Genomic DNA, 27,148 nt, shown 5'->3' on the forward strand with positions numbered 1-27,148 from the left:
AATCATAAAAAAAAAAAATGCTGCTCTTTTATTTGCTTAATTCCTTTCATTATCTTGACTACAAGTTTTTGAACTATATATAGATTTAATCTTTCAATGCCTTTCATTTCTAATTTCTCAGTAGCCTGATTTCGACGAGTAAACGTCACATCTATTGCGTGGATTCGCTTCTATGTTCTCCTACTGGTATTTTATGAACTTTCTCTTTAAATTTGGTAAAATGTCCATATGTGATCTAAAAGGTAATCACTTAAACTTTGGTGTTTAATAATATAAGGCTAGTTTTAATATTTATTGCCTGCATTGAATATGTTAAGTAGAAGTAAAAGAAAGATATAAGCTAGGCACAAATAGGCAGTAAAAACACAAAAACAAGCGAAGGGCAGGCATCGGGAAAAACCCTAGCCTCTAGGGCCTAGAAGTTCTGCCTCGAATTGATTACGAATTACTTCCTTACATAAATATTATGATACATAATTCAATGCGATTAAGGAGGAACAATTTTGCTGCTACAAAATTTGGAAAAAATTAATTCGTTTATTTACAAAATATTTATAAAATACATATGTGAATTAAATGTTATTTGTAACTGTAGTTAAACAAAACACATAATATTAAATAAGATTTCTCCAATATTATTTTGATTTAATTTCTTTCTTAGGTGGGTCCTCCTCTTTCGGTTTTTCTTCTTTCTTCCCTTCTTTTTTCTCAGCATCCCTGTTACTCAGTTTGTTGTTTATAAGATTGTGCAATGCAACTATAGAACGTACAAGTGCTGCCAAATAAACAACCAACATTTGATCATTAGTTTTGACATACAAAGAATCTACGAAATTGCCATGGCCTATATCAGGAAGAAGATTGAATATATCTTGCAATTGATATATTATTTGGTGATTGATAGGCAATTTGTCATCCACAACCTGTAACATTCAAAATAAATTACATTGGTTCCCTATGTAAAATATTTAGAATGAAATAGCTGATTTTATACCTGAAGCAGATATTCTTTTATATCTAGTATTTGTTGATTAAGACCTTTTAGGCCCAAAAGTTGATTTGTAACTCTTTGAGACAATGTACCCACGGTTGTATCCTTAATATCTCTCAATAAATGTTCTACACCAACTTCTTCAGCTTCTTCAGCTCCGATTTCACTTGGGACATGTTCAAATGTTTTTGTTGTCGGCGATCCATCCTAAATGTACATCAAAAAACTATTAATGGTAAGTAGCTATTGGGTAAATTTTTACTATCGTACTTTTGTTATAATTTTCTCATAATTTTTTTTTCTCCGTGTATTGTTGGTTTCTGTATATGTGAAATTTTTGGACGATGATGGATTTTTAACAGCACTGACATGTTTTTTTTTTTTTCTTTAATTTCGATGGTTTCGAATTTCTTCTACTATCAATGTTCACGGACAGACAAGAGAGAGGACACACCAACCCTTTAATGATGTAAAATGTTACACTGCAAATTAGTCCTGAAGATGACCTATTCCCTCGGTCGAAAGCTCGGCATAATAAAAATATATCATGACTGAAACCAGCAGTTATTTTTTCATCCTATTGATATTGCTTGTTGAATTTTTTTTGGAAAATTTGATGAAAATCGTAATTTTATTTAAAAATTCATTTAACTTAATTTCGGTAACTCCCTTTTCCTAATGAGCTTGGATTGCAAATCATTGCTCTTATCCTTACTAATCTCCTAATAATAATGCATGACGTATTTTCAAAAAAATAATATACGTACATCATGAACTTCCTCAACTGCCCTATAAGCTTCTGTGGGCAACCCTAGATCCTTCGGTTTCGCATCAATAATCACCAGTATTGAATTGGGACAGTATCTTCTTATCAATTCATTGATTGCAACATCATTTTGATGTAATTTAGGCCCAGTATGGTACCAACCAACAACTTTTTCCCGAGCTGAAATAAAAGAAAATTGTAACCAGTAGGTAAATAAACACATGTATAATAAATGGTTAATGAAATTTTTGGAAATATAAGAATAGAAATCAAAACTTAAAGGAGCACTTTTGCAGAAACCTGAAAACTTGTTTATAGTGTTAGTTGCTAATAATGTTGCACAAACGGAATTAAATAATTTTTTTTAATTAAATGCACTTATTTCATAGATTTCAACGTTAACATCCTATCAGTTCAATCATACTGTAACCACAAAACTCTACAATGGAGCAAAAGGTAACAAGGATATTATAAAAAAAATTCACTTATATCTTAGAAAAGAAAAACTGACCGTTAACTTTTTTGAACATTCCATACATATTCTCTAAGTAATCGTGGTCCAAAAACCAAACAGATTTATCTTTATCGTCTTCATCGAAAGGAACAGCAAAGCTGTTTGACACATCTAATACTCCTTTAGGTTTCCAACAGCCAAGTAATACACCAACTACTCTTTTCTGATTTCCAATTTTACCCATCCTATTGAAGTGATCTACTACGCTTAACAAAACTAAAGGATGGACGACAACCTTATTTGTAACAATTTCGACACTAGGCATTTCCAACTTTTTTATTTATTTTAAAATTAACTTTAAAAAATTGAAGGAAAACTACAGTAATGAGATCTTTAGAAGCTACAATACTACAGCGACCATTAATTGAAAACTCAACAGAAGTACTGGAAACAATTCAGGAAGGTAACAGTGTAGATAGTGCTGGTCATCCCAAATATTCAAAATGAAACAATTTAGGGAACCACGAAAAACCAACTATTTGTGAGTGTAATATCTATCGCAAATTCAAACGAGCTTGTTGGTGACAATTAATGTTACAGTAATTACAAATAGATACACTGAAACAGAGAATTAGTTATTTTCAAAGCCCCCTCCAATTAAAATATAAATTAGCCCTCAAAAGCTTAAAATTAGTTTCGTTGTTTTTTACTTTCAAATTTTCTAAAACTTAGAAAGATTTGTAGTAGTAATACAGAACAGTATTTCTCCATCGAGACACGTACACTAAAATAGCCGCGTCCAGTCTGTTGGAAATGGTAAAAAAAATGGTATTTAAGGATGTACTAGGAAAGACTCAAAGAAACAAAAACTAAAAAAAAGGAATTTAATGTAATACAGGCGCAAACTCATTCTTTATTAGAATTCAGCCAGAGAACCTGCCACCGCAATCCTGAGTGTCTATTGTTTTACATTCTAATTAGCATACACTCTCCACATCCAGTAATGTCTGTGTATATAGTTTTAGAAGTTTGATGAGAACTCCTGGACGAAGTTCGGGCGCGAAGATTTTTTTCCTCCTGTGACCCTCAACTTATTTTGACACAACACGTACAATGCAGTCCCATCTTCTACCTGAAAGAACTTGCACAGGAAATCTTTCACTATTTGAAACCTATTTGAAACATCAGTGCCTATTTGATGATGAGTTTCCTCAAACCACAATGACCCATGAAGAGGCCTTCGACACAAAAAGGGATTTGCCTATTTTATTATTCCGACATCACAAATATAAATAGCAACTAGCATCACCTGAAAGACCGTAACCATAAAATCTAACTATTTTTATTTAGGCTTACTAATTGTTAAATCTCGTTAGCCCAGGTACAACCAGGTTCACTCCTTCCTCCGCGTTAAAGCTGTCTGTGTTCTACTCACCTTTGTAGAGTCGTAGAATGATTGAGGTGGACAGTGCGTCCAAGTCTCCCTGTCCAGAATAACTTCTCTGAAAGGCTTATCGAAGCTGTAGTTAGGAGGTGGGCTATAAGAAGGAAGACCAATTTACGCGAATTTGCTTGCATCTTCCTCTAAGTAAAGAAAAATTATTGATTTTTTTATTCTATTTAGCTTATTTCTAATATTAAAGAAATAGCATAAATGAAAAACTTAATGCCAAATTTCAATAAAAAGTTACTTTGGGTTTTTTCTGACGTTATCGTAGTCATAAGATACAGTTTTATATCAGATAGAAACTTAAAAAGATATTGGAGACGTTTAAACAAAAATTTTTGTTTCCGATATGTTAATTTTCTTTTATTTAAATTAATAAATACACAGTTTCACATGTTTATAATCGAATCATCCTTATACTTTCAAAATTTCTTAGTAATTATTATCTTCTTAACCAAAAATTCACTTCATGATGTATATAAATATAAATTTAAAAATGATTTCTAGCAATTTAACGATGGAGAAAGAAATAAGGAGGATGCAGTGAAAGTTTACTTGTACAAAGTAATATGAAGCATAGTTTGATTAGATGTATATATTTAATACATATACGAGTTTTTTGTATTTTTCAAAATTAAATTTTTAAATGGAAGTTGCAATTTTTAAGGACAAATTAAATTATAGGATATCCAAACAAAGATTAACAATGCAGTTAATATTTATTTTTTTAAAAAAACATAGGCTGTACAGAGGTTGCCACATTTTACAAACATGTAACGAAAATATTTGTACCAACATTTTAGAAGAATAACTACTCTTTTTTTAAAATTTTTTGGTCAGTAAATTGATATGTATTAAGATAATTTCCACTCTGATTTCTAAGTAGGTATCAAGGTTAATTTTGTGAAAAGGACTTCTGTCTTTAAATCATTTAACAAAAAAAAAGGAAGGTATGCACATGTTTATGTGAATAAGATGTTTGAGATCAGAAGGAGTCCTGCTCCTCAAAAATGTACGGTAGATATATTTGTCCAAATCAAGTCGCAAACAAATGCAAAGATGATGGGATTCAAAGTATACATTTTAGATGTACATATGTACGTATACTTAGATACCTGTATATTTTTAAGATCCTGTAGAGAAAAATTAATCAATTCAACAAATCGATTTTCTCAAACTCGGTTACTCTTAACTTCAGAGGTACTTTTAATTCTACTATGCAATTACCATATAATCCGCATTTAAGTCAGAATCATCGTTCACATTTTCCTGGTTACCGTTCTATCAGAAACATATTCTACAAGTGAAGTGATTGAGTACTGAAGTGTAGCTTATGCAAGCCTAAAGAATTTCGTTGAAACCATATTCATCAAAAAAAAAAATCTGGAAATTCTATTTTGTAAATTAGAAGATAAATAGAAAACTTTCTTTTCAGAAGAGTTTGCCCTGCAGCCACCAGTAGTCTAATGGAACTTGACCCTTACTGAGTTCCAGCTTTAAGGATAAGAAATAATTGATGCAGCTGACTGCGGAATTCTACGGGATTTTTAATACATTCTGTATTCAGAAGTTATTTCGTTTTAATGGAAGGCAATAAAGTATTGGTAACAAGAACTATTTCGTTTTGTAACTTACGGTTCCAATTGCTAAATCGTTTTTTAAAATTATCTAACTTTTTGCACCATGTTTAATTTTACTAAACTGTATAGAGATTAATTTCATTGGTCCTTCTAGTAATGACATCGTAGAACGTTTCGAATTATTTTTTTAAAAAAATTATTCACGACCTTTAAAAATAAATAAAATGAAATTCAAATTATTCAGACAAGAGAGCAATAAAAAAAACCGACAACAGACACTCTAAGGTACAAATATGAAGTTTAAAAAATAATCTTTTTCCATGTACTTTAAAAAAAAGGAGTCACACTTTTACATTTTGAGTAAATGATTCAGGCATCTGTATTAAAAAAAAAATAAAGATGTCTTCATTTTTATAGCTTCATTAGGTAAAATTTTTTGTTGGTTGAGTAATCATTGTTTTTACCACTCTGAAAAAATTATATAACCAGAAATCCTGATTCATTGGTAAAAATAACGCAGTTTATATAATTTTTATTCTAATCCTCTTACTGACTGAATTTCGGTTAAATATTTTTCAATAAATAATGTGGCAAACCTACACACAAGCTTACAAAATAAAGAAAATTTAAAATTAATTTATAGGTCTATTTTTTGTACTTCCTTTTTGCAAAATATATTACGATCAAATCTAACCAAACCATATCATTGTAACTAAGGTATCATTTCTAATTTTTACTAACTTAGTGTTTTATTTTAAAGGAGTTCACTATGAATGTCCTAACTATGGGCCAATACAAAGCTGTGGACAATTGCTATAATCTCAGCTAGTTTCTTTCCCAAAGCTGAGGTATTATTTATCAGTCTAAAAACACTAATTCTACAACACATATGCAGATTAAATATCTTACAAAACTAATGTCTTAATTAAATAGGCCTTATATTATGAAGCTAACGGAAGGCTGCTTGTAAAAAAAAAAAATCTCATAGTCTCAAATTTGTAACTCGTACTTTATCGTTATTGTTTTGGTGCTCCGAGAGCTTTGCGCCGTTTTGGGGCGGAGCTTTCAATCTTCTAATTACAATATTACTGGTAACATAAATAATGCAACCGAATCAAATTCTTTAATATTGGGTTTGCACCATAAATATATGTCTCCTGAGTCCAAAAGTTTGATTTTAAAAACAAAAAAAAAGTCGCAGGAAACTTTAACTTTGTTATTTTTGTTTCCCTCAAAGGACCTGAAAGAATATTCCTCTCCAAATCCCTGTTCTTGAATTACTTTTTAATTAAATGAAATTTTAAGTTTTTATGGTAAGTGTCTCCCCCAAGTTTTTCTTTAAACGCTTAATATTCAAAATAAAAATCCAACTTTTATTCCAATAATTTTTTCGGACAAAATAATAATTTTGTGGAAGAGCCATTCCAAGACTTTGTTTTGGTTTTCCTTGATTATCTTGAAAAACTTAACATAGTGTACAAATTCTCATATTAAGAAAACTCTTTTATTTTTATAAGAAACTTTTTAAGAAGAAAGTCGCGCAAATTATTAGAATTATTCTATTTCTAAGGCTTTGCAAAAATTCAGAAATTGGATAGGACTGTAACTCAACTTAAAAGATGTTCGATAGTTAATAACGTGCACTCTGCTGTAGTTTAATAGATTATCTTTCCGACATAAAAACTTTTTCATCGAGAAATAAATTAAGAGCTTAAGTGTAAAAACTATGAGATTTGACAAACAGCACTGGTATGGATAATCACACGGATTTTTACAAATAGAATAGTGAAAAATAAAAATTATCATTTCTGTGATATTTTTGCTAAATTAAAATTTACATTTCTAACACACAGAGCATTGTATAAATATCCACGGTTTTAAATATACATTAATATATTTTCATTATTAAATATAAAAATATCACATAACCCACTAATTACTAAAAGTAATAAAATGCATTCCCTTATAAGCCACAAAATTATGTGCCATGTAAGGATCTATCTCTAAAGGGCAACAATTAACCTCACAGCACAACATTAGATGAGTTCTTTAAGTAATAATAGTAGTAATACTTTAATAACAAATAGGATGTTTAAAATAGGATCATAATATAAATAAATCATAATGCCATCTACTAATACTGGAGCAAAAAAAAAAGTATACATATATACATACATAAGTATATATATATATACTTATGTATGTATATATGTATACTTTTTTTTTGCTCCAGTGTATATATATATATATATATAAAATACTAGGAAAATCTGCAAGCTTATTTCTATTTTTCTTTGCTAGAAATATAAAAACATTTACCGGAAATATGATGATAATAATACTAGAGTATAAAACAAGTAAATACAAAAATTTGGTGCTTGAGTACAATGAGTTCGAAGATATCAAAAGCAGACACATATTTTTCTTCTATTTACAATTAAAAGAATAAATTACTAATATTAAATAAACTATATAAAATATAAAACAGAAATAAATACATGTAATTTAAAAACAAAGAATGCCCTTTTATAAAAATTATAAATTGGTAACGGTGGTTATCACATTATTTTTGAACTAGTTTTGTTTTCATTTGTATTAGAAATAAACTCAATTTGTAATGTTTATTTTCTCTTGTAATATCTGGAAGAAACAAGCCTAGAAATAAGGAAAGAAAAAATAAGGAAAGTATATTGAATTAATTTTACTTAATATTATACTGCCCCATCTTGTTGGCTAATTATATTAATAAATTTCATGACGAGTTATTATATAACAATATTAGTTAAGAAATTATCAATATGCATTGTAAAATAGTATAAATTTAGGAAAGGTATACCTTTAGTGTTGTGAACATTATGTCCATTTCTCCATGTTTAAGTCTAGGATCAATAAAATCTTCAATAAAATGTATTTCTGATCCTAATTCCTGGATATGTGAACGAACAACCACATAATGAAATACAGGAAACAGATCATCCATTTCCCAAATAAAATCTTCTCCAAGTTCTTTTTGTACTGCCTAAAAAAATTTTTTTTTTTTTTTTATTAGAGACGCATTTTTTAAAATATTTAAAGGAAGTTTATTTCTAACTTGAATTTTATAGAGTTTGGTTTAGAAGGAAAGAAGTAGTTTGGTTTACCCAGGACACTGATAAACTTAAATAGTTTTGTTACAACCGCTATGATAGAAAAGCGGATTTAGGTTAGATTTAAATTGATAATAATGAATCCTATAATTTTTTAGTGGGCGTAAAACATCACTACCCTTCATCAATCATACTGCTGTAGAACAAAACAGACCCCATCAACCACATCGGAGAAATAAGATAGAAATGGAACGGCAAAAAATATAAAATATTCCTCAGTCTGACTAAGGATAGACAACCAGATTTCTGGCCATTACGGTCTCTGTAATGAACAAATAATATCCGATACCTCACAAGAAATATCAGAGTCTAAATGAAAAAGCAAAACAGCTATTTCTCTATTGGCCATTTTTCTCAATTTCTTTTTACATTTTCTGAATGTAAAACATGAGAACTTTTCAAGTCCTAATTTTTTTAACAGACCACATTTTGAAAGTTGAATGTAGTTTCTTTATTATTATCCTCTTTTTTATTATTCTCATACCCAACTAGTAAATTATTCCGCAATAAAAAGTAAGATAATCAGAAGTCATATATTAAGTAAAAGCATATAGAGTTGTGTAAGATAATTTGTTTCTTTCAATTAATACTTCTCTAATGAAATAAGTCAATTTCTAGTAGAATAAAAAGTATATTCGTATTAAAGATAAAACAAACCTTTGTAATTTCTTGGAAGGTACTATGAATAACAAAAAGCTTTTCCATAGGAGAGAAGGTGGTTTTTAGTTGTTGCAATGAAATAATGGCATTATTAAACAGACCTTCCTTTATCTGAGATCCATCTTCAGACATCCAAAATTTCCTAAAGAGAAAATTCACATTCTTAGGGGGAGTGGCCTTTTAAAATGTAAAATATTAAGTTTCGAAAATAAACAAACACTAGCACTTTCAAATAACCGAAAATGAGTATTCTTCTTCTGTTTAGAAATATTTTGTTTTTACAGGAATAAAAAGCTCACTTCACGCCTAAATTTAAAAACTGTTTCAATGGAAAATCAACCGCCAAATGTAAGCTTTTATTTTTAATTTTAAAGAAAATAATTCATTTATGTAAGTACATATGAGTATGCAAAATTATTTAAGAATTACATGATAAAAATTAATGCTTACTTGTCAACTCCTAGAAAAGGCATAAGCGTTGAATCCGGTTGTCTATTCCACTTTAATAGCCGTTTCCAGTAAGTATCATTATCTCCTTTGTTATGAAGTGAGTAAAGAACCAAAAGTGAAGAATATATTTTTGGCAATATTATTGGATGCAAAAGGCTCGTCATACTAGCTTCTTCGCTGTGAATATTATTTATAAATTAAATTACAACCATTTCAAAAAAAAAAAATTATTAAGAACTTTAGCCTCCTCAATTTAAATCATATTAAGTTTTAATTTATGGTGGAATATATTTTGATGAATAAATTGATTGATTGGCTTTGTTAAATAGTTGGCTGAGGATAAAAGTACATTAAAAAAAAAAGAAAATGTTGATATACTATCGTAATTTTTTGTACAAATACATTTCCCTTCCGAAGATAGGTATTTTTTTAGTTACCTTTACTTTGTAAAAACAAAATTTACTTACTGAGTTCCAAATTCAATTCTAGTTTCAGGAAGTGCTGGAAAAAGTAAAGTAACAACTTGATAGAGTCGCTGGGTGATGGATTGTAATTCCGCTACTGCTTGAGGTAACAACAGTGGGTGTACTAGCACGCCACCGTATGTTGTTGTATATGCCTCAACTAATTCTGCTAAAGCTCGACCAAGAGGATGCGCTGTCGTCTCAAAGGCCTTAACAAAAGAACAAAACATAAAATAAACTAATACATTGTCGAATTCAAAATATAGAGCCAAATATTATTTTTACAATCCAATTTGAGAAATGAAACTTAGAATTAAAGCAAAGGGAAAAAACTAAAAATTCAGAAAAGTGTGTTTCCCAGCGACAATTTTTTTTCAAACTGAAATTTTAATATCTCATTTATTAAGGTTTATGCTGGAAAAAGGCCGTAAATTTCACTGAAATGACTTTAGAGGGGGGAAGCTTACCTCATACACATTCCAGACTTTCTTTAGAACGACTTTTCTGGATTCGAATAAAAAGTGATGTACAAGTTTAAGGAATACCTACGAGCCGATAATCCAATAAACTCATAAATCTATTCAGCAATCTGGTACTTCGGGCAGTCGGATTGTCCACATTCTCGGAATCCCTTTCTCTGACTGCACCAAATCTAGATATCAAGTTTGAAGTTCCCGCGTTTTACGTTTCCCATTATGCTGATAAAACACAGTTTTGTAATAATATTTTTCGGCCTCTGGAGACCTCAAATTGTACTTCCAGTGAACATTCAAAATCGAAAATCTGCAAGATCGCAATTCTTCACTTTATTAGGTACTATAGAAAGTAAAAATTATACTAGAATAATTTGAATAGTGAAGAAAAATATTTTTTAGTTTTATTTACCTCTAGAATTGGCTTATTTACTAAAAGTAGAGAATTATAACTTACTACTATTTCTTTAATATTATTTCTTTAAAATATTTCAAATTCTGATTGCTCTAGTTGGTTTAGTTTTCCTTAGGATTTTAGAGAAGTTGAATCTGTATATGCCATATGTCTGCTACCATATGATCGTTATTTGAAAAGGAGAGAATCACGATTATATCTGCCTCGAAAAAATCACTGAGAAAAATCCTGAGATTCTGAGGAGGGGCGTCTAACGTTTGGTTTACTTTTTAATCTTTTTCAGCATTTTTTTTAACCTTATTTTGGCTCATTACCTGTTGTAAATATAGTACAATTTGTTTGTACTGTTGTAAATCAAGATTATGGCGTCCACTATGTGGTATAGTATGAAGTAGTTCATGAACTCTAGAAGCATGTCGGGAAGTACACAATGCAGATGCAACATTCTCCCAGGCTCGTTGAGTAGCTTCATTTCCAACCAATTTTGTATCATTATTTCCGCCAAGAGATGCCCAACACTGTTTGAAGATGGACTTCCATTTCTGATCTGCTAGTACGCATAGCTGGCCAAACGAACTAAATGGAAACATAAATTGTACACTGAAAGAAAGGTAAGGATGAAAATAATACATACCCAACATAAAACAATAACCTAAGAGTCTTCTCATTTTTCATAAATATAAAATGAATCATGTTACCTAGGTTTAGAAAAAGAACGGCGAGGTGAAGATGTAGGAAGATGTTTATGAAGAGTTCCGGATATTTTCACTCCATCAGCCCAAGTGCCATGTAGACTACCTTCAAAAGTGTCGCCAGAACTAAAAGTCAAAGTACCCTTTCCACTAAACACACCAGCTTCTCGTAATTCTCCTTCATAGTAGGTGCCATCTTCAAATACCATCACTCCATGCCCCTTATTTAAATAATTATTAATAAATCTCTTCGAACGATACGAACTATTCAAATTACACATTCTTTTTCTTACATTACTTACAGTTAATATGTCCTGGACAAATTGTCCTTCATAATAAATGCCATCCAAAGTTACACTTAAGCCAGATCCATTTTTCATATTGTTACTCCATAATCCCAAATATTTTTCCCCTAAAACATTTTATTTTCATACAATTGAATTCATAGCTGTCGGCAATATCTGATCTAATTAATGCACTTCTGAAATACTAAAAACTGCAGTAAACTATTATTAATATTTGGTTGCGGGAGAGATTCAGCCCTTGCAATCCAAACTAAAATAGCTACCAAAGAGAGAAGATATAAGCTCGAGCTTGATTTGGGCGTGAAAACCCCTAAAAATAGCCATATCAACCATCTTTGCAGTGTTGACGTGTAAGTTACCTAAATGTTTGTTACCTATATAATCAAACTGAAAAACTCGCGAGGATGGCCTAAATCTCTAAAGATGCCTTCTGAAATTAAACTTTTTTTACAATATAATTTTGTTTTTCTAAGAAACATAGAAAAACTTGAATATAAGAAAATTACCTGAAGATATGTTATTCATGACACCATATCCATGTTTTTGTCCAGATAACCATTCACCCACATAAACTGATGCTTGAGAAGAAGTGAATCGACCTATTTTCCTCACTCCATGTCCACATTCAAGCCCATCTTTATAGTAACCGATGTAGATATCTCCATTGTCATATCTATATTGAATAATAAAGATTAATGAATTTTACAAATTTCTATGATATTCATTGCATTATTTATATATAGATTAGGATAAATTAATATTAACTGAAAGAAGGAGAGAGAAGTTACTTCATTAGACACCTTATATCTATAAAAATGCCTTACTTGGTAACACCATGACCATTTTTAAACCCCTCTCGCCACTGTCCCTCATAAACAGATACTGATGGAGTTTCGATAATTCCGTAACCATGGCACGTATTATTACGAAATTGTCCAGTGTAGACCCTACCGTCTGGCCACTCTAATTTTCCCGCACCTTCCATTTTTCCATTCAACCAACGACCTAATTTAAGCAAATGTATTTTTATTTTTTTAAGAGGTAAATAAATTATAAAGACACCCGTGCACAGTTAGTTATCTTTAAGAATACTTGGTAAAAAATACAATTTAAATATGTTATGACAAAATAACACGTTAATTACCGGTATATGTGGCATTTGTGTACAAACTGTGTTTAAGGAATAAATAACTAGCTGTTCTAGCGGCTGGTACATTTTGTTTGTTTAAAAGCATTTTAATACTCGATTGAAACGCTTGAAACCAATCAGATTTCTCTGCATAATTGGCAGCAATTAGCGTCATAGTTTCTTCAGGAGTTATTACATTCATTCCATTCTGAAAAGGAAACAATAAACTCATAAATGCATAAAATACTCGTATAATCTACATCCAATATAGTAAGATACTAAAAACCATAACCTAACGCAATAATGCATTCAGAAAAAATAATAATAATAACTTACTTGTATACTGTCGGATTCAAAATTAGTATCAACCCAAATGGTATCTAAACTGTGAATCTGCACTGAACCTCCAGAAATGTGAACAAAAGAATCTGACAGAAGTATAAACCAATGTGAAGAAAATCTTGAAGCATTGTAAAGCGACAAAGGACTAGATCGTGATTCTTTTATTATTCTGCGTTGAGGAGTCCTAATAGTAGACATTTTTTGGGCTAAATTAATTTTGCAAAGAAATAATCCTTAAGTTTAGGTTGATTTTAAATAAAGTAAAGAAATACCTGAGAAAATCTGTCATTCTGCCAGCACTTTCCCAAAATGACTTTGTAAATTCAGCTTCTTTTCTCTTAGTGTCACGTAATTCAAGCAACTTCTCCCACCTTATAATTTCATCTTCTCCTCCTCCTCGGGACACCATTCCCTAGAAACAAGATAATTGAATTTAAATCACATATTAAGAAAATAATAACAATAATGAGAATCTTTTGTTTTACCTTGTACACTGCAATATGAGAAAGTGGTTGAGAAAATGCGCAGGTAATTATGGATTCCGAAGAGGTTTTCCTAGTCGGAAGTCGATCAGAGAAACAGGCAGTGAGTTTCACTGGGGTGTCAACTGTTCGAGTTATTTGTGTAAAGCCGGCGATTGCGATCACATCACACATGGTATTAAGATAATTTTCATAAACAAACACTAACTCATCTCTGCTTTCACCAAGAACTTCATAACTTGGACGACCTGTTGTAATACAGATTCAAAGTTTTAATTTACTAATTGAAAAACTTATTTAACATGGGAAATTTTTAAAAATTATAATATTCAAAAAACTGAAGATAGGGTTGACATTAAATAGACATTACTTAAAAAATACTATTTTGACCTTCTTTATTGTCAGGCATTTGCACCTGCCTTAAGAATAAGTAGAGACTGTACTCACATTTTCCTTCATGACAGTATATGTAAGTGACTATGATAAGTACACAATTATGAAGTTACTTTACCTTAGGAAATGACGATTTCCTACCTTCTAAAAGGCCTGTAACCACAACTGCCGTCACATGAAGAACATCAGTGTAGCGAGAACATAAGTTCGAAATCGTATCATCCAAAGAAGATTTCCTAGAGAGTGGTTTTACTATTGCATTGTGCACGGTAAGAAGTTCTTCCAGGAAGCACTGTTCATGCGACAAGTCTGAATGAATGGTTACATCTTGGACACAATCTCTGGTAACTAAACAAGTAACTGGACCGCTGCACACCAGGCTAACTGCATTACCGTTCTCACATTTTAAAGATTCTTTGTTTCCCTCAAGAAAATTGCTTCTATATAAATAAATAGATTAGGTTCAATAAACAAAATTTTTACAGAAAAATTACAATTAACAAAAACAAACTTACATTCGTTTAGAAAACCATTCGAAAGTGCCGTTTCTAGTGAGTAATACTGAATGTTTGGAACCTGCAGCAACAAGGATTGCACGACCACATAACACAGGGGAACTCTGTATTTTTATATCGTCATTAGGAAATACTTGGCCGTCAGTGTTCGAACCCCATCCATATACTCTTCCATCTAAAGTATGAATGAGGCAATGTCCTGTTCCACACCAAACTCCGATAACTCCGATGTGAGACACAGTACCAACAAGAACCGGTCTTAAATAACAATAAAACACTTTATTCAGAAACTAATAAAATTTAAACCAATGTTAGTAGATAGAAAATTTATCAAAAGCTTGCAAAACAAATTAAATCGCTTCTCATAAGAAAACTGTAAATTTAATTCAAGATTTACATTTCTGAGTATCTAGGAATTTATTTTTGTAATAGAAATGTATTCCAATAACAGCATTTTCTTACTATTTATCCGCAAAACAACTAAGGAAAAGATTTTTGTGAAATAGTATTTCTATTCTACTTTAAATAATAATGATTGCGTACTTATGCCTTCTAACTATGTCTCCAAGGCCTAATTGACCATTCTGAGAATTACCCCAAGTCCAGACTTCTCCCCTTATTAGACGAGATCCCCGACTAACGCAAGAACCATTTCTTTCGGCCATAACCTCTTCTGACCCTTCACTGTATGACCAATCCCACCTAAAGGGGGCATAAAAACAATCCTGTTTTATTTTTTAGAAAGATCCAATGCTGTCAATAACAGTACTTCTAAGGTTTAGCAATACTTACCTAAAACTACTGTTTAGACTAGCATTTGACTTGTTTAATTCTTCAAATTCTTCAAAAGATTCACTATTGTTTTCTGAGCCTCCACTAACATGCCTAGATAAGGTAGCTACTTTGTCACCTACTGTCTTAACTCTTTCATAAACAAGACTAGCAACTGTACTAACATTTCTACGTATTATTCTGGTTGGTACAGACACTTCTGCCAATAATTCTTCTCCACCTGTTGATACCCAGGACAACTGTCTTGTTAAAAACTGTCTCGCTGCTTCAGTATTGATCAAAAGCATACTACCAGTTCCTCGAGCATCCTTAACTTCGACTTCATCAGTTATAACTGCAGTACTCGGTTCAGTCTCATTTGAAGGATGAAAAGAATCCTCTTCAGTACAAGATGAAGTATTATCATTACTCTTCTTGTCGCCAATGTTGTTTTTGCTTGTTGAAGTCGAGGCACTAAGGGATTCACTTGATTTCTTATGAGGAATTCCCAAAGGACAATTGTCTGAATAGGGAGATAAGGGTGACATTACCTGTTCAGCTGTGCACTGTGGACAGTTTGATAGAAATACTTCCATGTCACCGTTGACTGCTGTGCTGGGAGCGCATACATCATCTCGCTTATGGGAGACTATAACATGAAAATCATCGCCTGCATCTGCTGCAGTGACATGACGTCCTTCAAAAAAAATTACTTTTCTCGGAACTTCTCCTGACTCTATTCCTAGCTGAGGATGATTGCCTGAAGCCCAGAGTTCACCACTGTCAGATACATAAATTAAACCTGAGCTGCTTCCTACAAGATATTTAACAGTTACTTTATGGCTAGACGTTGTGTACCCATGGGAACAACTGGTTGATTCTTCGTGCAAAACTATTTCTTTTGGATTTTGTAAATCTGCATTGACTTGGTAAACATGACCCAAATCATTAATGTAATATAAAATGGAAGAACACACCGTAATATCTCTAGCATTAATGTTAGTCCTTTTCAACTTTATTTGTGTATCACTGATTAATCCTTTCCACAGACAATGTAATTTGTCTATCAAAAATATTTTTTCGTTTAAATATATAATTTTTGTAAATTCACAAGGTAAAACATCACTGTCATCACTTATTAATAGTTTACTACTTCCCAACCAAAAGTGAACAAGTGTCATTATTAATAATTTCGAGGGACTCTAAATTTTCTACATACTGTGGGCAAATAATTAGGAATAATCTGTAAGTTGTAGTTATCACGAAAAAGATAGCGAATTGGACAAAAATAGTAAAACCCAATAAACACAGCAAGAACGCATTTTAAAATACTTTGATGTTCTAGACAATACAATTCTGAGTGCCATGGTCCCAGTGAAATAACTACGTTCTTGTTTGAAAAAAGAAGTACACATAAATATAATAAAAACGATTACAGAGCCAAAACACTAGTTGCTGAGAGTGGTTATCTAACTGAAGTATTGGTTACCTTGTATTAAGAATTTGTTGGTCATTACTAATTAAATTATTTATTACCTTTTATTTTATATATATATACACCCCTAATGTTATGAAATTAAAGATTATTTTGCAATCAATTACGTTCAAATTGGATTTTTTGGATTCGATCAAGAAGGTTATCAATTATCAATCAGCTGAAAGAGCTGAGTATTGTACCTGTTTTTTAGATTAATTTATCCGATGATTGAACGATAGAAAAAGCAGAATACTTGACATCGTAGTTAGGAATGATTGTAGCATTTATCTAGTTGAGATATGAGCTTCAGTAATTTGGTGTACAATACAACTGGAATAGAACATTTCAACGTTAGTTTGTTATTGTGTAAATCTCATATTTATAGAAGTGGACATAAACATTTTTGTTGAATTCTGTTTGAGCTTTAAACTATAAAGGTTAGTATATTCCTTACTTTTTTATTAAAATTGTGAAAATTGTCAGTTTTGTATGAATCACAGTTTTCTGGTAGATAGTAATCAGTTATAAGAAGTTGGTTTTGTGTAACGTGATAAAATTCTCTGCTGTTATTTTAATTCTTTTATTTTTACAAGCGGTAAACATTTTGATACTCAAATTATTGTGATTAATTGCTGATAGCTCATGTAACTGATGTGATCTCTGTTTCTGAATTTCGTTTGTTGATAAAAAAAGTTTTTTGTTGGGCTTTTAGCGGTTTAAGTTTTGGGATCGGAAAGTTGTTTATACATACATATATTTTATTTAATTGTACAAATAAAAACGATAGTTGTGGCTAATAAATTAATATAAAGTAAAAAACATAAAATTTATGTAATCTAAACTTACTAACTGTTCTCAATATCACATTTTGTTTACTTTGTTCCAGCAAAATGTGTTAAGAATTTAAACGTTTTTTTGTACAAATTGATCAAAATGAATGTATTGTATTTACACTTTAAAACAGCCATCTTTTATATGCAAAAAATATATTAGGAATTATCAATGTTTTAGATTTATTAATGTTGATAATTCATAATACAGATGTACGTTTAAATCTAGTTTTGGTGTCCACTTCTGAGCAGTGAGCAATAGCTCAAAATAAACCCTAAAGAATAAAGTACAGCTCTAAACTTTACTAAACAACTAAAAATTGAAAAGAAGGAAGAAAGAATAATGCCAATTCCAGTCATAATTTTTGCTAAGCTTACGACCTAGGGACTAGGTCATCTTCAGGGCTTATTGATTATATTTTTACATTGTTGTACAGTGGGGGTCTTCTATCCTTTCTGCTTTTGATGAATGTATGAAAATATTATATTTTCAATAAGCCCTGAAGATGGCCTGGTCCCTTTCTTTTTTCTGGATTAATGAATCATTCACCCAAAACAATGAACAATAAAAATTGAGTACCGTTTCCAGCCTCCACACCCAAGAGGGAAACCAAGTGCTACAGGAAAAAATAAAAATAAATAAATAATTAAATTAGGACACTGAAAATAAACTCTCATAATACAGTAATCCTATCCTTATGATTCTGCATCTAGTTGAAATTTTTGTATGATTCTTTACATCTTGCAGATAGATTCAGTGTGGGGCTGGGGCTCTCCGCCTCTGCGGCTACAGGCTGGCCGCAGGATGGTGGAGTTGGCTGGTGGCGGGGGTGGCAGCGGAGGTGGTGAGCGCGCGCCATCTCCTGCCAGATTGGCGCATACATCAGAAAAACATCCGCGTGGTACACTAACAGAGTTGAATGTTCTACGAAGACATCGAGAGCTTTGTGATGTGGTGCTCAATGTTGGTTCTCGTAAAATATACGCTCATAGGTAAGCCTCTTGACAAAATATTGAGTTTTTTCAGGCAAGTGCATTCAACACTCTATATTTACAAATAAATTTAGCTCTAAAAAATATTTGCAATATCGTTATGTACTATAAATTGAATATGTTATTAAATCCCTCTCATTTCGTTACATTGGATTTAATTTTATTTCATTTTTGTTCTTTAGAGTGATATTATCGGCATGTAGTCCATATTTTAGGGCCATGTTTACCGGAGAATTGGCAGAATCTCGACAAACGGAGGTTACCATTAGAGATATTGATGAACATGCTATGGAACTGCTTATAGATTTTTGTTATACATCTCACATCGTAGTAGAAGAAGCCAATGTTCAAACATTATTACCAGCTGGTCAGTGCGAGTTTCTTTTCTTAATAATTAAAATAGATAACTTATTTTTAAGAGCCCTAACAATTCGATGAAAAATATCATCTCATTTACTCCATAGAATCTGCAAAAAGTATATTGAAACAAAGATTGCTAAAGAAATATTCAAAATTATTCTTTCCATTTCGGCAGGGTATGAGAATTTTGCTCCACCTTCTGGCAGTCTTTTCGGAGGATCAGGGTTGAAAATTCCTACCCTGAAGAGATGTTTCCTGAACCTACCGGCCTCTAAGGAGTTTTTTTTGGACAATGATCTGTTCCCTCTCTATCTCAAGTTTTCCTCAGTTCTGATAAAGAAATGAGTAAGCCTTTTACCGTGTTTGAGTCTCGTTCTAGGACAGTGGTTCTTAACCGGTGTTCCGTGAATATGGTCGCAAGTGGTCCGCGAAATTTCAGTTTTAAATGTATTGAAAATTAGAAACTTAAGAAAGATATGTAAACAAAAAATTGTTCCTTTTTTTTTAAATTTGAATTTTCTACTACCAAAGCTGGCCTATCTTTTTAAGTCATAGTCTTTTACAACATTTGTTATTTGTAGCAACGTACTTTTATGTTCATTATTTGATTAATTTCATTTTCAGAATTTATTTTTTAAAACTATGTAATAATTTATCCTTATTAATTAATTTAATTAATACATATATCTTTTGAAAATTATATTCGATTTTTTATTATTCATTAATTTTAAGTTCTTGCTAAATACCGAATTTCAAATTTTTTAATGTTAGTGTTCCGCGAGAAAAATATGTACATAATTGTGTTCCGCGTCTTTGAAAAGTTTAAGAACCACTGTTCTATGATGTCGTGTTCTGTGTAGAGCCATTCGCATAGTGCCTTCAGTAATACCGAGGACAGTTCTGGACCAATGAAAAGAGAGGATTCTCTTTCCCTCACCAGCTGATAAGCAACTTTATTACCCCAGAAAAGCTACCACAGAAATTCTCTCTTTTCCAAAACATGTGGATGAGGTTATTTTGCTATTATTTTAGCGCAGCCTATCTACCCACGGAGATAATGATAATCTCCATTTCCTTTACATTTCAGTGTCATATCTATCCCCCCTCCCAAACTGGCTTTCTCCCTAAACATTTTAAGTTCAGAACATAAATCCTCTTGGGATAATTTGGATCCTAATTTACATTCGATGCATAACCCGGCTCAACTTTGTTAGTTATTTCTGGCGTATGAGCATATATTTTCATTGACAAGAAGAACGTAGTCTATGGTGGTGGCCATTACCTCTCAGCTTAGCTCTCTGCTGACACTTGCCTCTTCAGCAGACACTGAGGAGGCAATTCCAGTGGAACATGTTTACAGCACTAAACTCCTAAATGTTTATAAGCGTAACAAATTCTTTGCCTTCGCCCTCAAAGTACCGTATACTCTAATATAGAATGCCTTCACTCTTTCTTCTTACAAATTCTAATTTTGAATTTTTCCAAATCCACTTTCAAAGTTACAACTTAGTGAATTAATCATATACTGTAAAATATTGGATTTTTCTGTTATCAAAACTACATCGTCTGCACATAAAGCTCGCACATTTACTTCCCAATAATACCCTAATTTCATCCGTAATATTCATCAGATATCGAACAAAGGGGGGGAGAATTAAGGCAGTTTTTATTTTTAGTTACGAGTCTATCATAATATCAAGGTAACTCTGGAGGCACCCAAGAGTTTTGCCCAAAAAACTTAACCTTGGAATAACTTGCGCTTTCACATTTAGTAGCTCTTTTAGAAGGGTTCCCTGTCAATTTTATCTTTCTTTACCAAGTTCGATAAAGACAAAAGATTCAACAAGTGGTGAAATCGAATGGGTTATACAGATTTTAGAGAAGCTGTAAGTTTAAAGACAAACTTCTCCAATCTTAATTCTGTGGAAGATTACCTTTAATTAGTTTTCGATTCCTTTGGTTGTAGCCATTTTGTGCAGGTTAGAATTAAGATAATCAAATCCATGGCACACTTTTTCACTATTAATCTATAACTTTAGGTTTTAAATTTTCGATCATATTCCTTGTCTTTGGAGATTCATAACTTTGGGGCCTACTAAGAGTTATATTGTAAGTAAATTACTTCCTCTTCTTTCAGATGGATTTAACATCCAACTGCTTTAATAAGAGATAAAGGGAAAAAGAATGTAGTTTATAACTATTATTTTTCCCATTAATATAAAATTGGCAGCTTTTCGTTATTAAAATTGAGACCATGTTACAAATCCAAGTCATATTCTCTAGATAATATTTAGTGCACAATTTATCGTTATTAAAAAATTAATTTATTTCTTTTTTATTGCAGCATGCTTATTACAATTAGCTGAAATTCAAGATATTTGCTGTGAATTTTTGAAAAGACAATTGGATCCAACTAATTGTCTTGGCATTCGAGCATTCGCTGACACCCATTCTTGTAGAGAATTGCTAAGAATTGCTGATAAGTTCACTCAACACAATTTCCAAGAAGTAATTTTCAGTGTTTTAAATCCAAAAAAATAATTTTTAAATTAAACTATTTTATTACACTCAAGTATAGATTATGAATTAAATCGAATATTTGATTTGTGTTTTATCTTTAAAATATATAATCTTCGATTGATATAAAGTTATTACTAGTGTGCACAATAATATATTGGTATATGTGTATAGATTGTAATGAGAACAATGTTTAAGGTAATGGAAAGTGAAGAATTCTTACTCTTACCTGTGGGACAATTGGTTGATATTATATCAAGCGACGAATTAAATGTGCGTTCAGAAGAACAGGTATTTAGCGCTGTGATGTCTTGGGTAAAATACAATGTGTCTGACAGAAGACAACATCTTCCCCAAGTAAGCATTTCATTTAGTCACACTGTTTCTATATTTCATTGTTCATAAATCAACATGTTTCAGTTTTATGCATTTATTTTTAATTACAATCACCACAGGTATTACAACATGTCCGGCTGCCCTTACTAAGTCCGAAATTCTTAGTTGGTACTGTCGGTTCAGATTTGTTGGTTAGAAGTGATGAAGCTTGTAGGGATCTTGTTGACGAAGCAAAAAATTACCTTTTACTGCCACAGGAAAGGCCATTAATGCAAGGACCTCGTACACGGCCTAGGAAACCTACAAGGCGTGGAGAAGTTCTTTTTGCAGGTAACGTGTTAACTAGCTAGATTTATAGCAACTTCATTTTCTGTTCTGATTGCTGTGTTTAAAATATACTGGCGAAAGTAGTTTTAAAATCATTTAGCCCTTTAAATATTATTACTTTTTACCAGTGGGAGGATGGTGTAGCGGGGATGCTATAGCCTCAGTGGAAAGATTTGATCCCCAAACTGTAGATTGGAAAATGGTCGCACCTATGTCTAAAAGAAGATGTGGCGTTGGAGTGGCTGTATTGAATGATTTGCTGTATGCAGTTGGTGGCCATGATGGACAATCGTATCTCAACAGCATAGAGCGGTATTAATATCTTTTAAGAATATCTTCTTTCTAAGAATACTCAAATTAGTTGAACAATTTAAATCAGTTTTTTGAGGGAGAGGGTATATTGACTTCTTTTTCCTACGCTTTCAATCAGGAAAACAGATGTTCTTCTCATATTTTACCTTGCCGAGAAAGTAAAATGGTATACTTCCTCCATAAACCAATATTTTGTTTTTTGAGGAGTCATTTGGTGCCTTTGAGACCAGTTTAAGACCAAGTTCTTATAGGAGTCGAAGGAAATTCCTTTGAAAATGAGAGGATTGGTAAGGGGATGTTCAATCCACATCAACTTAGTTTTAGAGGACTTAAATTTTTTCCAGGATGACTCATCAGGCATATTTTGTCTGATGCATGGTTTTTGGCGACCTCACAAAAACACTACTACATGAGAATCTGTACTTAATAAAGGAAATGTTTAGAGATATTTAATTTCGGCTAGAATATTTGCTTGCTTTTAAAATAAACACATCTAGCGCTGTGTATATTCACTAATTCTCTTGCTTAATCCAAGCTAACGAGTTGCGGATTAGAGAACTTGGAAAAGAAGTAGATATTGGCAGATCGGTTATTGGTTGGCGTTAGAATTATGATGGATTTAAGTTGTAAAAGGAGTAGCTCCTAAGCCAAATCCTTCTGCCTAAAAGAGTAGTTCCCTTAGATTCTTGTGTTTTCTTTTTAGAGAATTATACATCTGAAGTGTTCTATATGTATATTATAATTATGAGAAAGATGTGTTGTCAATAGAGCTTATCTGTATAATCTGAACCAAGTAGTTGCACGTATCAACTACCTCTGCAGGTCGCTATGTGTATTTGAAAGTCGAATTATGGGGTTAGTTTTTGTTAGTTTAATAAAAATCGCCTGTAAAATATATTTGATAGTAAAAAAGCACCCACCTCGCGAAACAAACGTGTTGTTTAAAAATAGAAGAAAATTATGATGCGGTTTACAGGGTTTAGGCTAGCTAAACCAAAGTGCTTCACACATTTACTTTTCTACATTTAGCCTTTGAGGACGCCGAAACCCCTTATGACTTTCTGTTTGAGATATTATTACAACCAGAGTTACCAAACTACTAGTAGAAAGTAAAGTAAAGTAATCGCCTATTTTTTCAGGCGGGGCTTAACGTCCAACTACCAATTAGGTGTCGTGGACGGAGGCGACTAACAAACATACTTTACTGTAAATTTCTTTCATTAACCATTAAATAAAATCCAAGGCCTAAAGACCGGGAATCGAACCCAGTACCACAATGCATATTAGCTTTGCAGGTCTCGCCTCTAACCGCTCGGCTACCGTGGCGCCTTACCAAACTACTATTTCTTCTCTAAAGTTAATGTAATTTATGATTATCATTTTATTATTTAGTTTAATGCTGTATACAGTATTTATAATTTAAGAAAAACTGTCTTATTTCAAATGCATTTTCTTCTCACTGCTGTTTTAATTTTACGAGTAGTTATGATCCACAAACAAACCAATGGTCTTGTGACGTTGCTCCTACAACTTCATGCAGAACAAGTGTGGGTGTGGCAGTACTTGATGGTTTCTTATATGCTGTTGGAGGACAAGATGGTGTCCAGTGCCTTAATCATGTTGAAAGGTATATTTTTTCTGTTTATTCTATAGTATGTTACAATTATTGGGTTAAAATAAACCCAATGGGGCATTTTTTTTATATATATAGATAATTCAAATCACAAATTCAAAACATATGTTACATTTCTTCATCTTGGCGAAAACGTATTGTTCAATTGGTTGGTAATCAACCAAATTGAACCTGTTGAATTGTCTATTTGGGAAAGATTATTATTTTAATTTTTCTCAAAAGGAAGTGAAGAAAAGAAAATTCTAATTCAATGACTAATTTCTAGAAATGGTTCCTAATGTTTTTCTTTAAAAAAAATCCAAACACAATTTAAATTTCTTTAATTTAAATATATTACTTATAATATTCATCATATATAACATGTATTAATATATGTTAATTATAAGTATTATTGCTTACTAAGTCTATCTTTAGTCGTAGACTTTTTCCAATCTTTTATATTCTCTCGTAATAGTAACTGTACTGATTCTCTAATCTCTCCAACTCTTTAATTTTGGAGTTTTTTTTTAACATAATGTAATTTTTTATATTGTTTTTGCTATTAATGCCAGTAAATAACTTGTAACTCAATTAAACACTAGGTACGATCCCAAAGAGAATAAGTGGAGCAAAGTAGCGCCTATGACTACAAGAAGGTTAGGAGTTGCAGTAGCAGTTTTAGGAGGATATCTCTATGCAATTGGAGGTTCAGATGGGCAGTCTCCGCTCAATTCTGGTAAGATCGGAAATTCTTCAAACTCCAAAATGTAAAAAAATACAACTATTTTAATAAAATTATAAGCTTAATAATTATAATGTTTTAATAGTTGAAAGATACGATCCTCGGCAAAATAAATGGACAGCAATGGCACCCATGTCGACGCGCCGTAAACACCTAGGTTGTGCCGTATTCAATAACCTCATTTATGCAGTGGGTGGTCGAGATGATTGTACCGAGCTAAGTAGTGCGGAGAGATACAGTCCACATTCAAACACTTGGTCTTCCATAGTTGCAATGACATCTAGAAGATCAGGGGTCTGTCTGAATTTCTGTCTCTTATTTTTTTTATTTTTTGTAGCTTTTTGTCTTAATTATTTTAATAAATTTTTTAAACAATATATATATATATATAATTATATATATATATAATTATAATTATTTGTAAACAGGTCGGATTAGCAGTTGTAAATGGTCAGTTATATGCCGTGGGAGGATTTGACGGAACAGCGTATCTGAAAACGATAGAAGTGTATGATCCTGAACAAAATCAGTGGCGTTTATGTGGTGCTATGAACTACCGAAGATTAGGTGGCGGTGTTGGGGTAATGAGGGCTCCGCAGACTGAAAATTACTTCTGGTAACGATGGCTCTTCTGGTATAGTACATGTATATATCTACAAAGCCATGTCCTCTCAGAAATGTTAAATTTAGTGACTATCTCTGTGTGCATAACTCAGTTATTGTCATAATCAATCATTATTTTAAAACTATAAATATTATTTATTTTATAAATTTTATGTAAATAAAATTTCTTTATGTTTATATCATAATTTCTTTCAGTTTGTTTATCTCATTTCTCTCTTCTCTTTATATCAGCGATTTAAAAATATTAGAAATGCAACAATAATTTTAAAAATTCTTGATATTAAGGCAATCTTTTTATTATTGTACATTCATTAATGTTATTGCTGAGAATGAAATTAAATTTCACAACTCGCAGTTAGTTATTAAGCAATATTAACTTAACTAAAACAATTTTTGTTTTTGAGCGCCTTCATTATACGAAATTATGTTTTAAGATTTTCAATAATGTTTACCTTTTAATTAAATTTTTATTATTGACTGATATTGAAGGAACAGAGTTTAGAATAATTATTTATTTGTTTTAGTGTTTAATTATGTATGTATTGTCTGAAATTATAAACAATTTGTTGTCACTAGAAAAATTACTGAGAGGTATATCTTTTCGAATCTCTGTACATATTACTGTATATAATTTATATATATCTATATTATAGAGATATTTATAAATTCAACACACTGCCAGAAAAAAACAAAGAATCTCTTCACTTTTGTGTCTATGGCTGTGTTGTTTGCAATGAAAGTCTTCTCCAAGCAAATATGTAGTTTTTGCAATTAAAAAAAAAAAAAGAAAAAAGAAATATATATATAATATATATATAGAACAAATTAAAAACGCATTTGTTATGTTATAGTTAAGAGTGTGCTATAAAGGAGTGTAGTTATATAATTTATGGCAAGTAAAGGATATAATTACACAGTACACTGCGTAAGTTCGTTTTTTATTTGCACCATAATGCTGTTACATAGGTTGTACCAAACATGCGGGCCACAAATTCAAATACTTTTCTTTTGAAAGCCGCACTTGAAAATAAATATTCTACCGATTTTTTATCAACCATACATCATCATGAAACGTTCTCAATTTTTTTAAATAAAAAATTAATCGTTAATTAATTCATTTGGTTTATTCGAAAAAATAAATTATGGGCCACCAATTTATTATTTAAATCTGTGATGCGTTGCTTTGACTTTCTTAAACAGACACATCTAGCGAGAAATTATATCCTACTAGAGAGTCACCAACATGATGGTTAAAAGTTGCATGTTTTCTTTGTAAAATTATAATTTTAAACTAAGTTTTGGTAGTTTATTAACAAAATGTTCTGTTTAAAATGTTTGTAAAGAATTTGAATTTAATATTAAAAAAAAAGGGTAAAAATAATTTTTTAAAACGTGCAAAAGTACATTCCTATGCTATCTAGGCTGATTTATTGAATTACAAACCTGTTGCTCAGTATAAAATAAGTGAATTCTCCGATTTCAGTATATTTTTTTAAACCTTCAAGAACAACTTATCGTAAATCAATAACTTTTCTTGTGCCAT

At 31.5% G+C, this 27,148-nt stretch overlaps 3 protein-coding genes across 6 annotated transcripts; 1 reads left to right on the forward strand and 2 right to left on the reverse strand.

The window, feature by feature from the left end:
- Positions 1-517: 517 nt before the first annotated feature.
- Rpn8 (regulatory particle non-ATPase 8) lies at positions 518-2,675 on the reverse strand. Its single transcript, XM_074131569.1, has 4 exons — positions 2,269-2,675; positions 1,759-1,937; positions 995-1,198; positions 518-923 (listed from the first exon to the last, which is right to left on the reverse strand). Exons 1-4 carry the CDS (start codon positions 2,534-2,536, stop codon positions 636-638), a joined length of 939 nt encoding a protein of 312 aa, XP_073987670.1. The 5' UTR covers positions 2,537-2,675; the 3' UTR covers positions 518-635.
- A 4,346-nt stretch (positions 2,676-7,021) lies between these two features.
- Als2 (Amyotrophic lateral sclerosis 2) lies at positions 7,022-17,033 on the reverse strand. 4 transcript variants are annotated; one of them, XM_074131558.1, is made up of 18 exons: positions 15,497-17,033; positions 15,248-15,406; positions 14,705-14,962; positions 14,331-14,629; positions 13,800-14,044; positions 13,587-13,726; positions 13,309-13,498; positions 12,988-13,180; positions 12,668-12,848; positions 12,350-12,516; positions 11,841-11,950; positions 11,545-11,759; positions 11,161-11,422; positions 9,962-10,167; positions 9,495-9,671; positions 9,042-9,186; positions 8,075-8,257; positions 7,022-7,893 (listed from the first exon to the last, which is right to left on the reverse strand). In XM_074131558.1, exons 1-18 carry the CDS (start codon positions 16,654-16,656, stop codon positions 7,846-7,848), a joined length of 4,338 nt encoding a protein of 1,445 aa, XP_073987659.1. In that variant the 5' UTR covers positions 16,657-17,033; the 3' UTR covers positions 7,022-7,845. The 4 variants fall into 4 exon arrangements, with proteins under 4 accessions (XP_073987659.1, XP_073987658.1, XP_073987661.1 ...); XM_074131557.1 differs by having other exon boundaries at positions 11,161-11,446; XM_074131560.1 differs by lacking the exons at positions 7,022-7,893; positions 8,075-8,257; positions 9,042-9,186; positions 9,495-9,671; positions 9,962-10,167 and adding an exon at positions 10,523-10,741.
- Positions 17,034-17,163: 130 nt separating this feature from the next.
- dbo (Kelch-like protein diablo) lies at positions 17,164-26,524 on the forward strand. The gene is made up of 11 exons (XM_074131563.1): positions 17,164-17,389; positions 18,531-18,775; positions 18,958-19,142; positions 21,480-21,643; positions 21,851-22,009; positions 22,108-22,318; positions 22,444-22,627; positions 24,111-24,254; positions 24,842-24,975; positions 25,067-25,275; positions 25,410-26,524. Exons 2-11 carry the CDS (start codon positions 18,588-18,590, stop codon positions 25,599-25,601), a joined length of 1,770 nt encoding a protein of 589 aa, XP_073987664.1. The 5' UTR covers positions 17,164-17,389; positions 18,531-18,587; the 3' UTR covers positions 25,602-26,524.
- The last annotated feature ends 624 nt before the right edge of the window (positions 26,525-27,148 follow it).

This window comes from Rhodnius prolixus, unplaced genomic scaffold (assembly GCF_049639745.1).
Source record: "Rhodnius prolixus isolate KJV_2025 unplaced genomic scaffold, Rpr scaffold_4, whole genome shotgun sequence".
Classification (NCBI taxonomy): Eukaryota; Metazoa; Arthropoda; class Insecta; order Hemiptera; family Reduviidae; genus Rhodnius; species Rhodnius prolixus.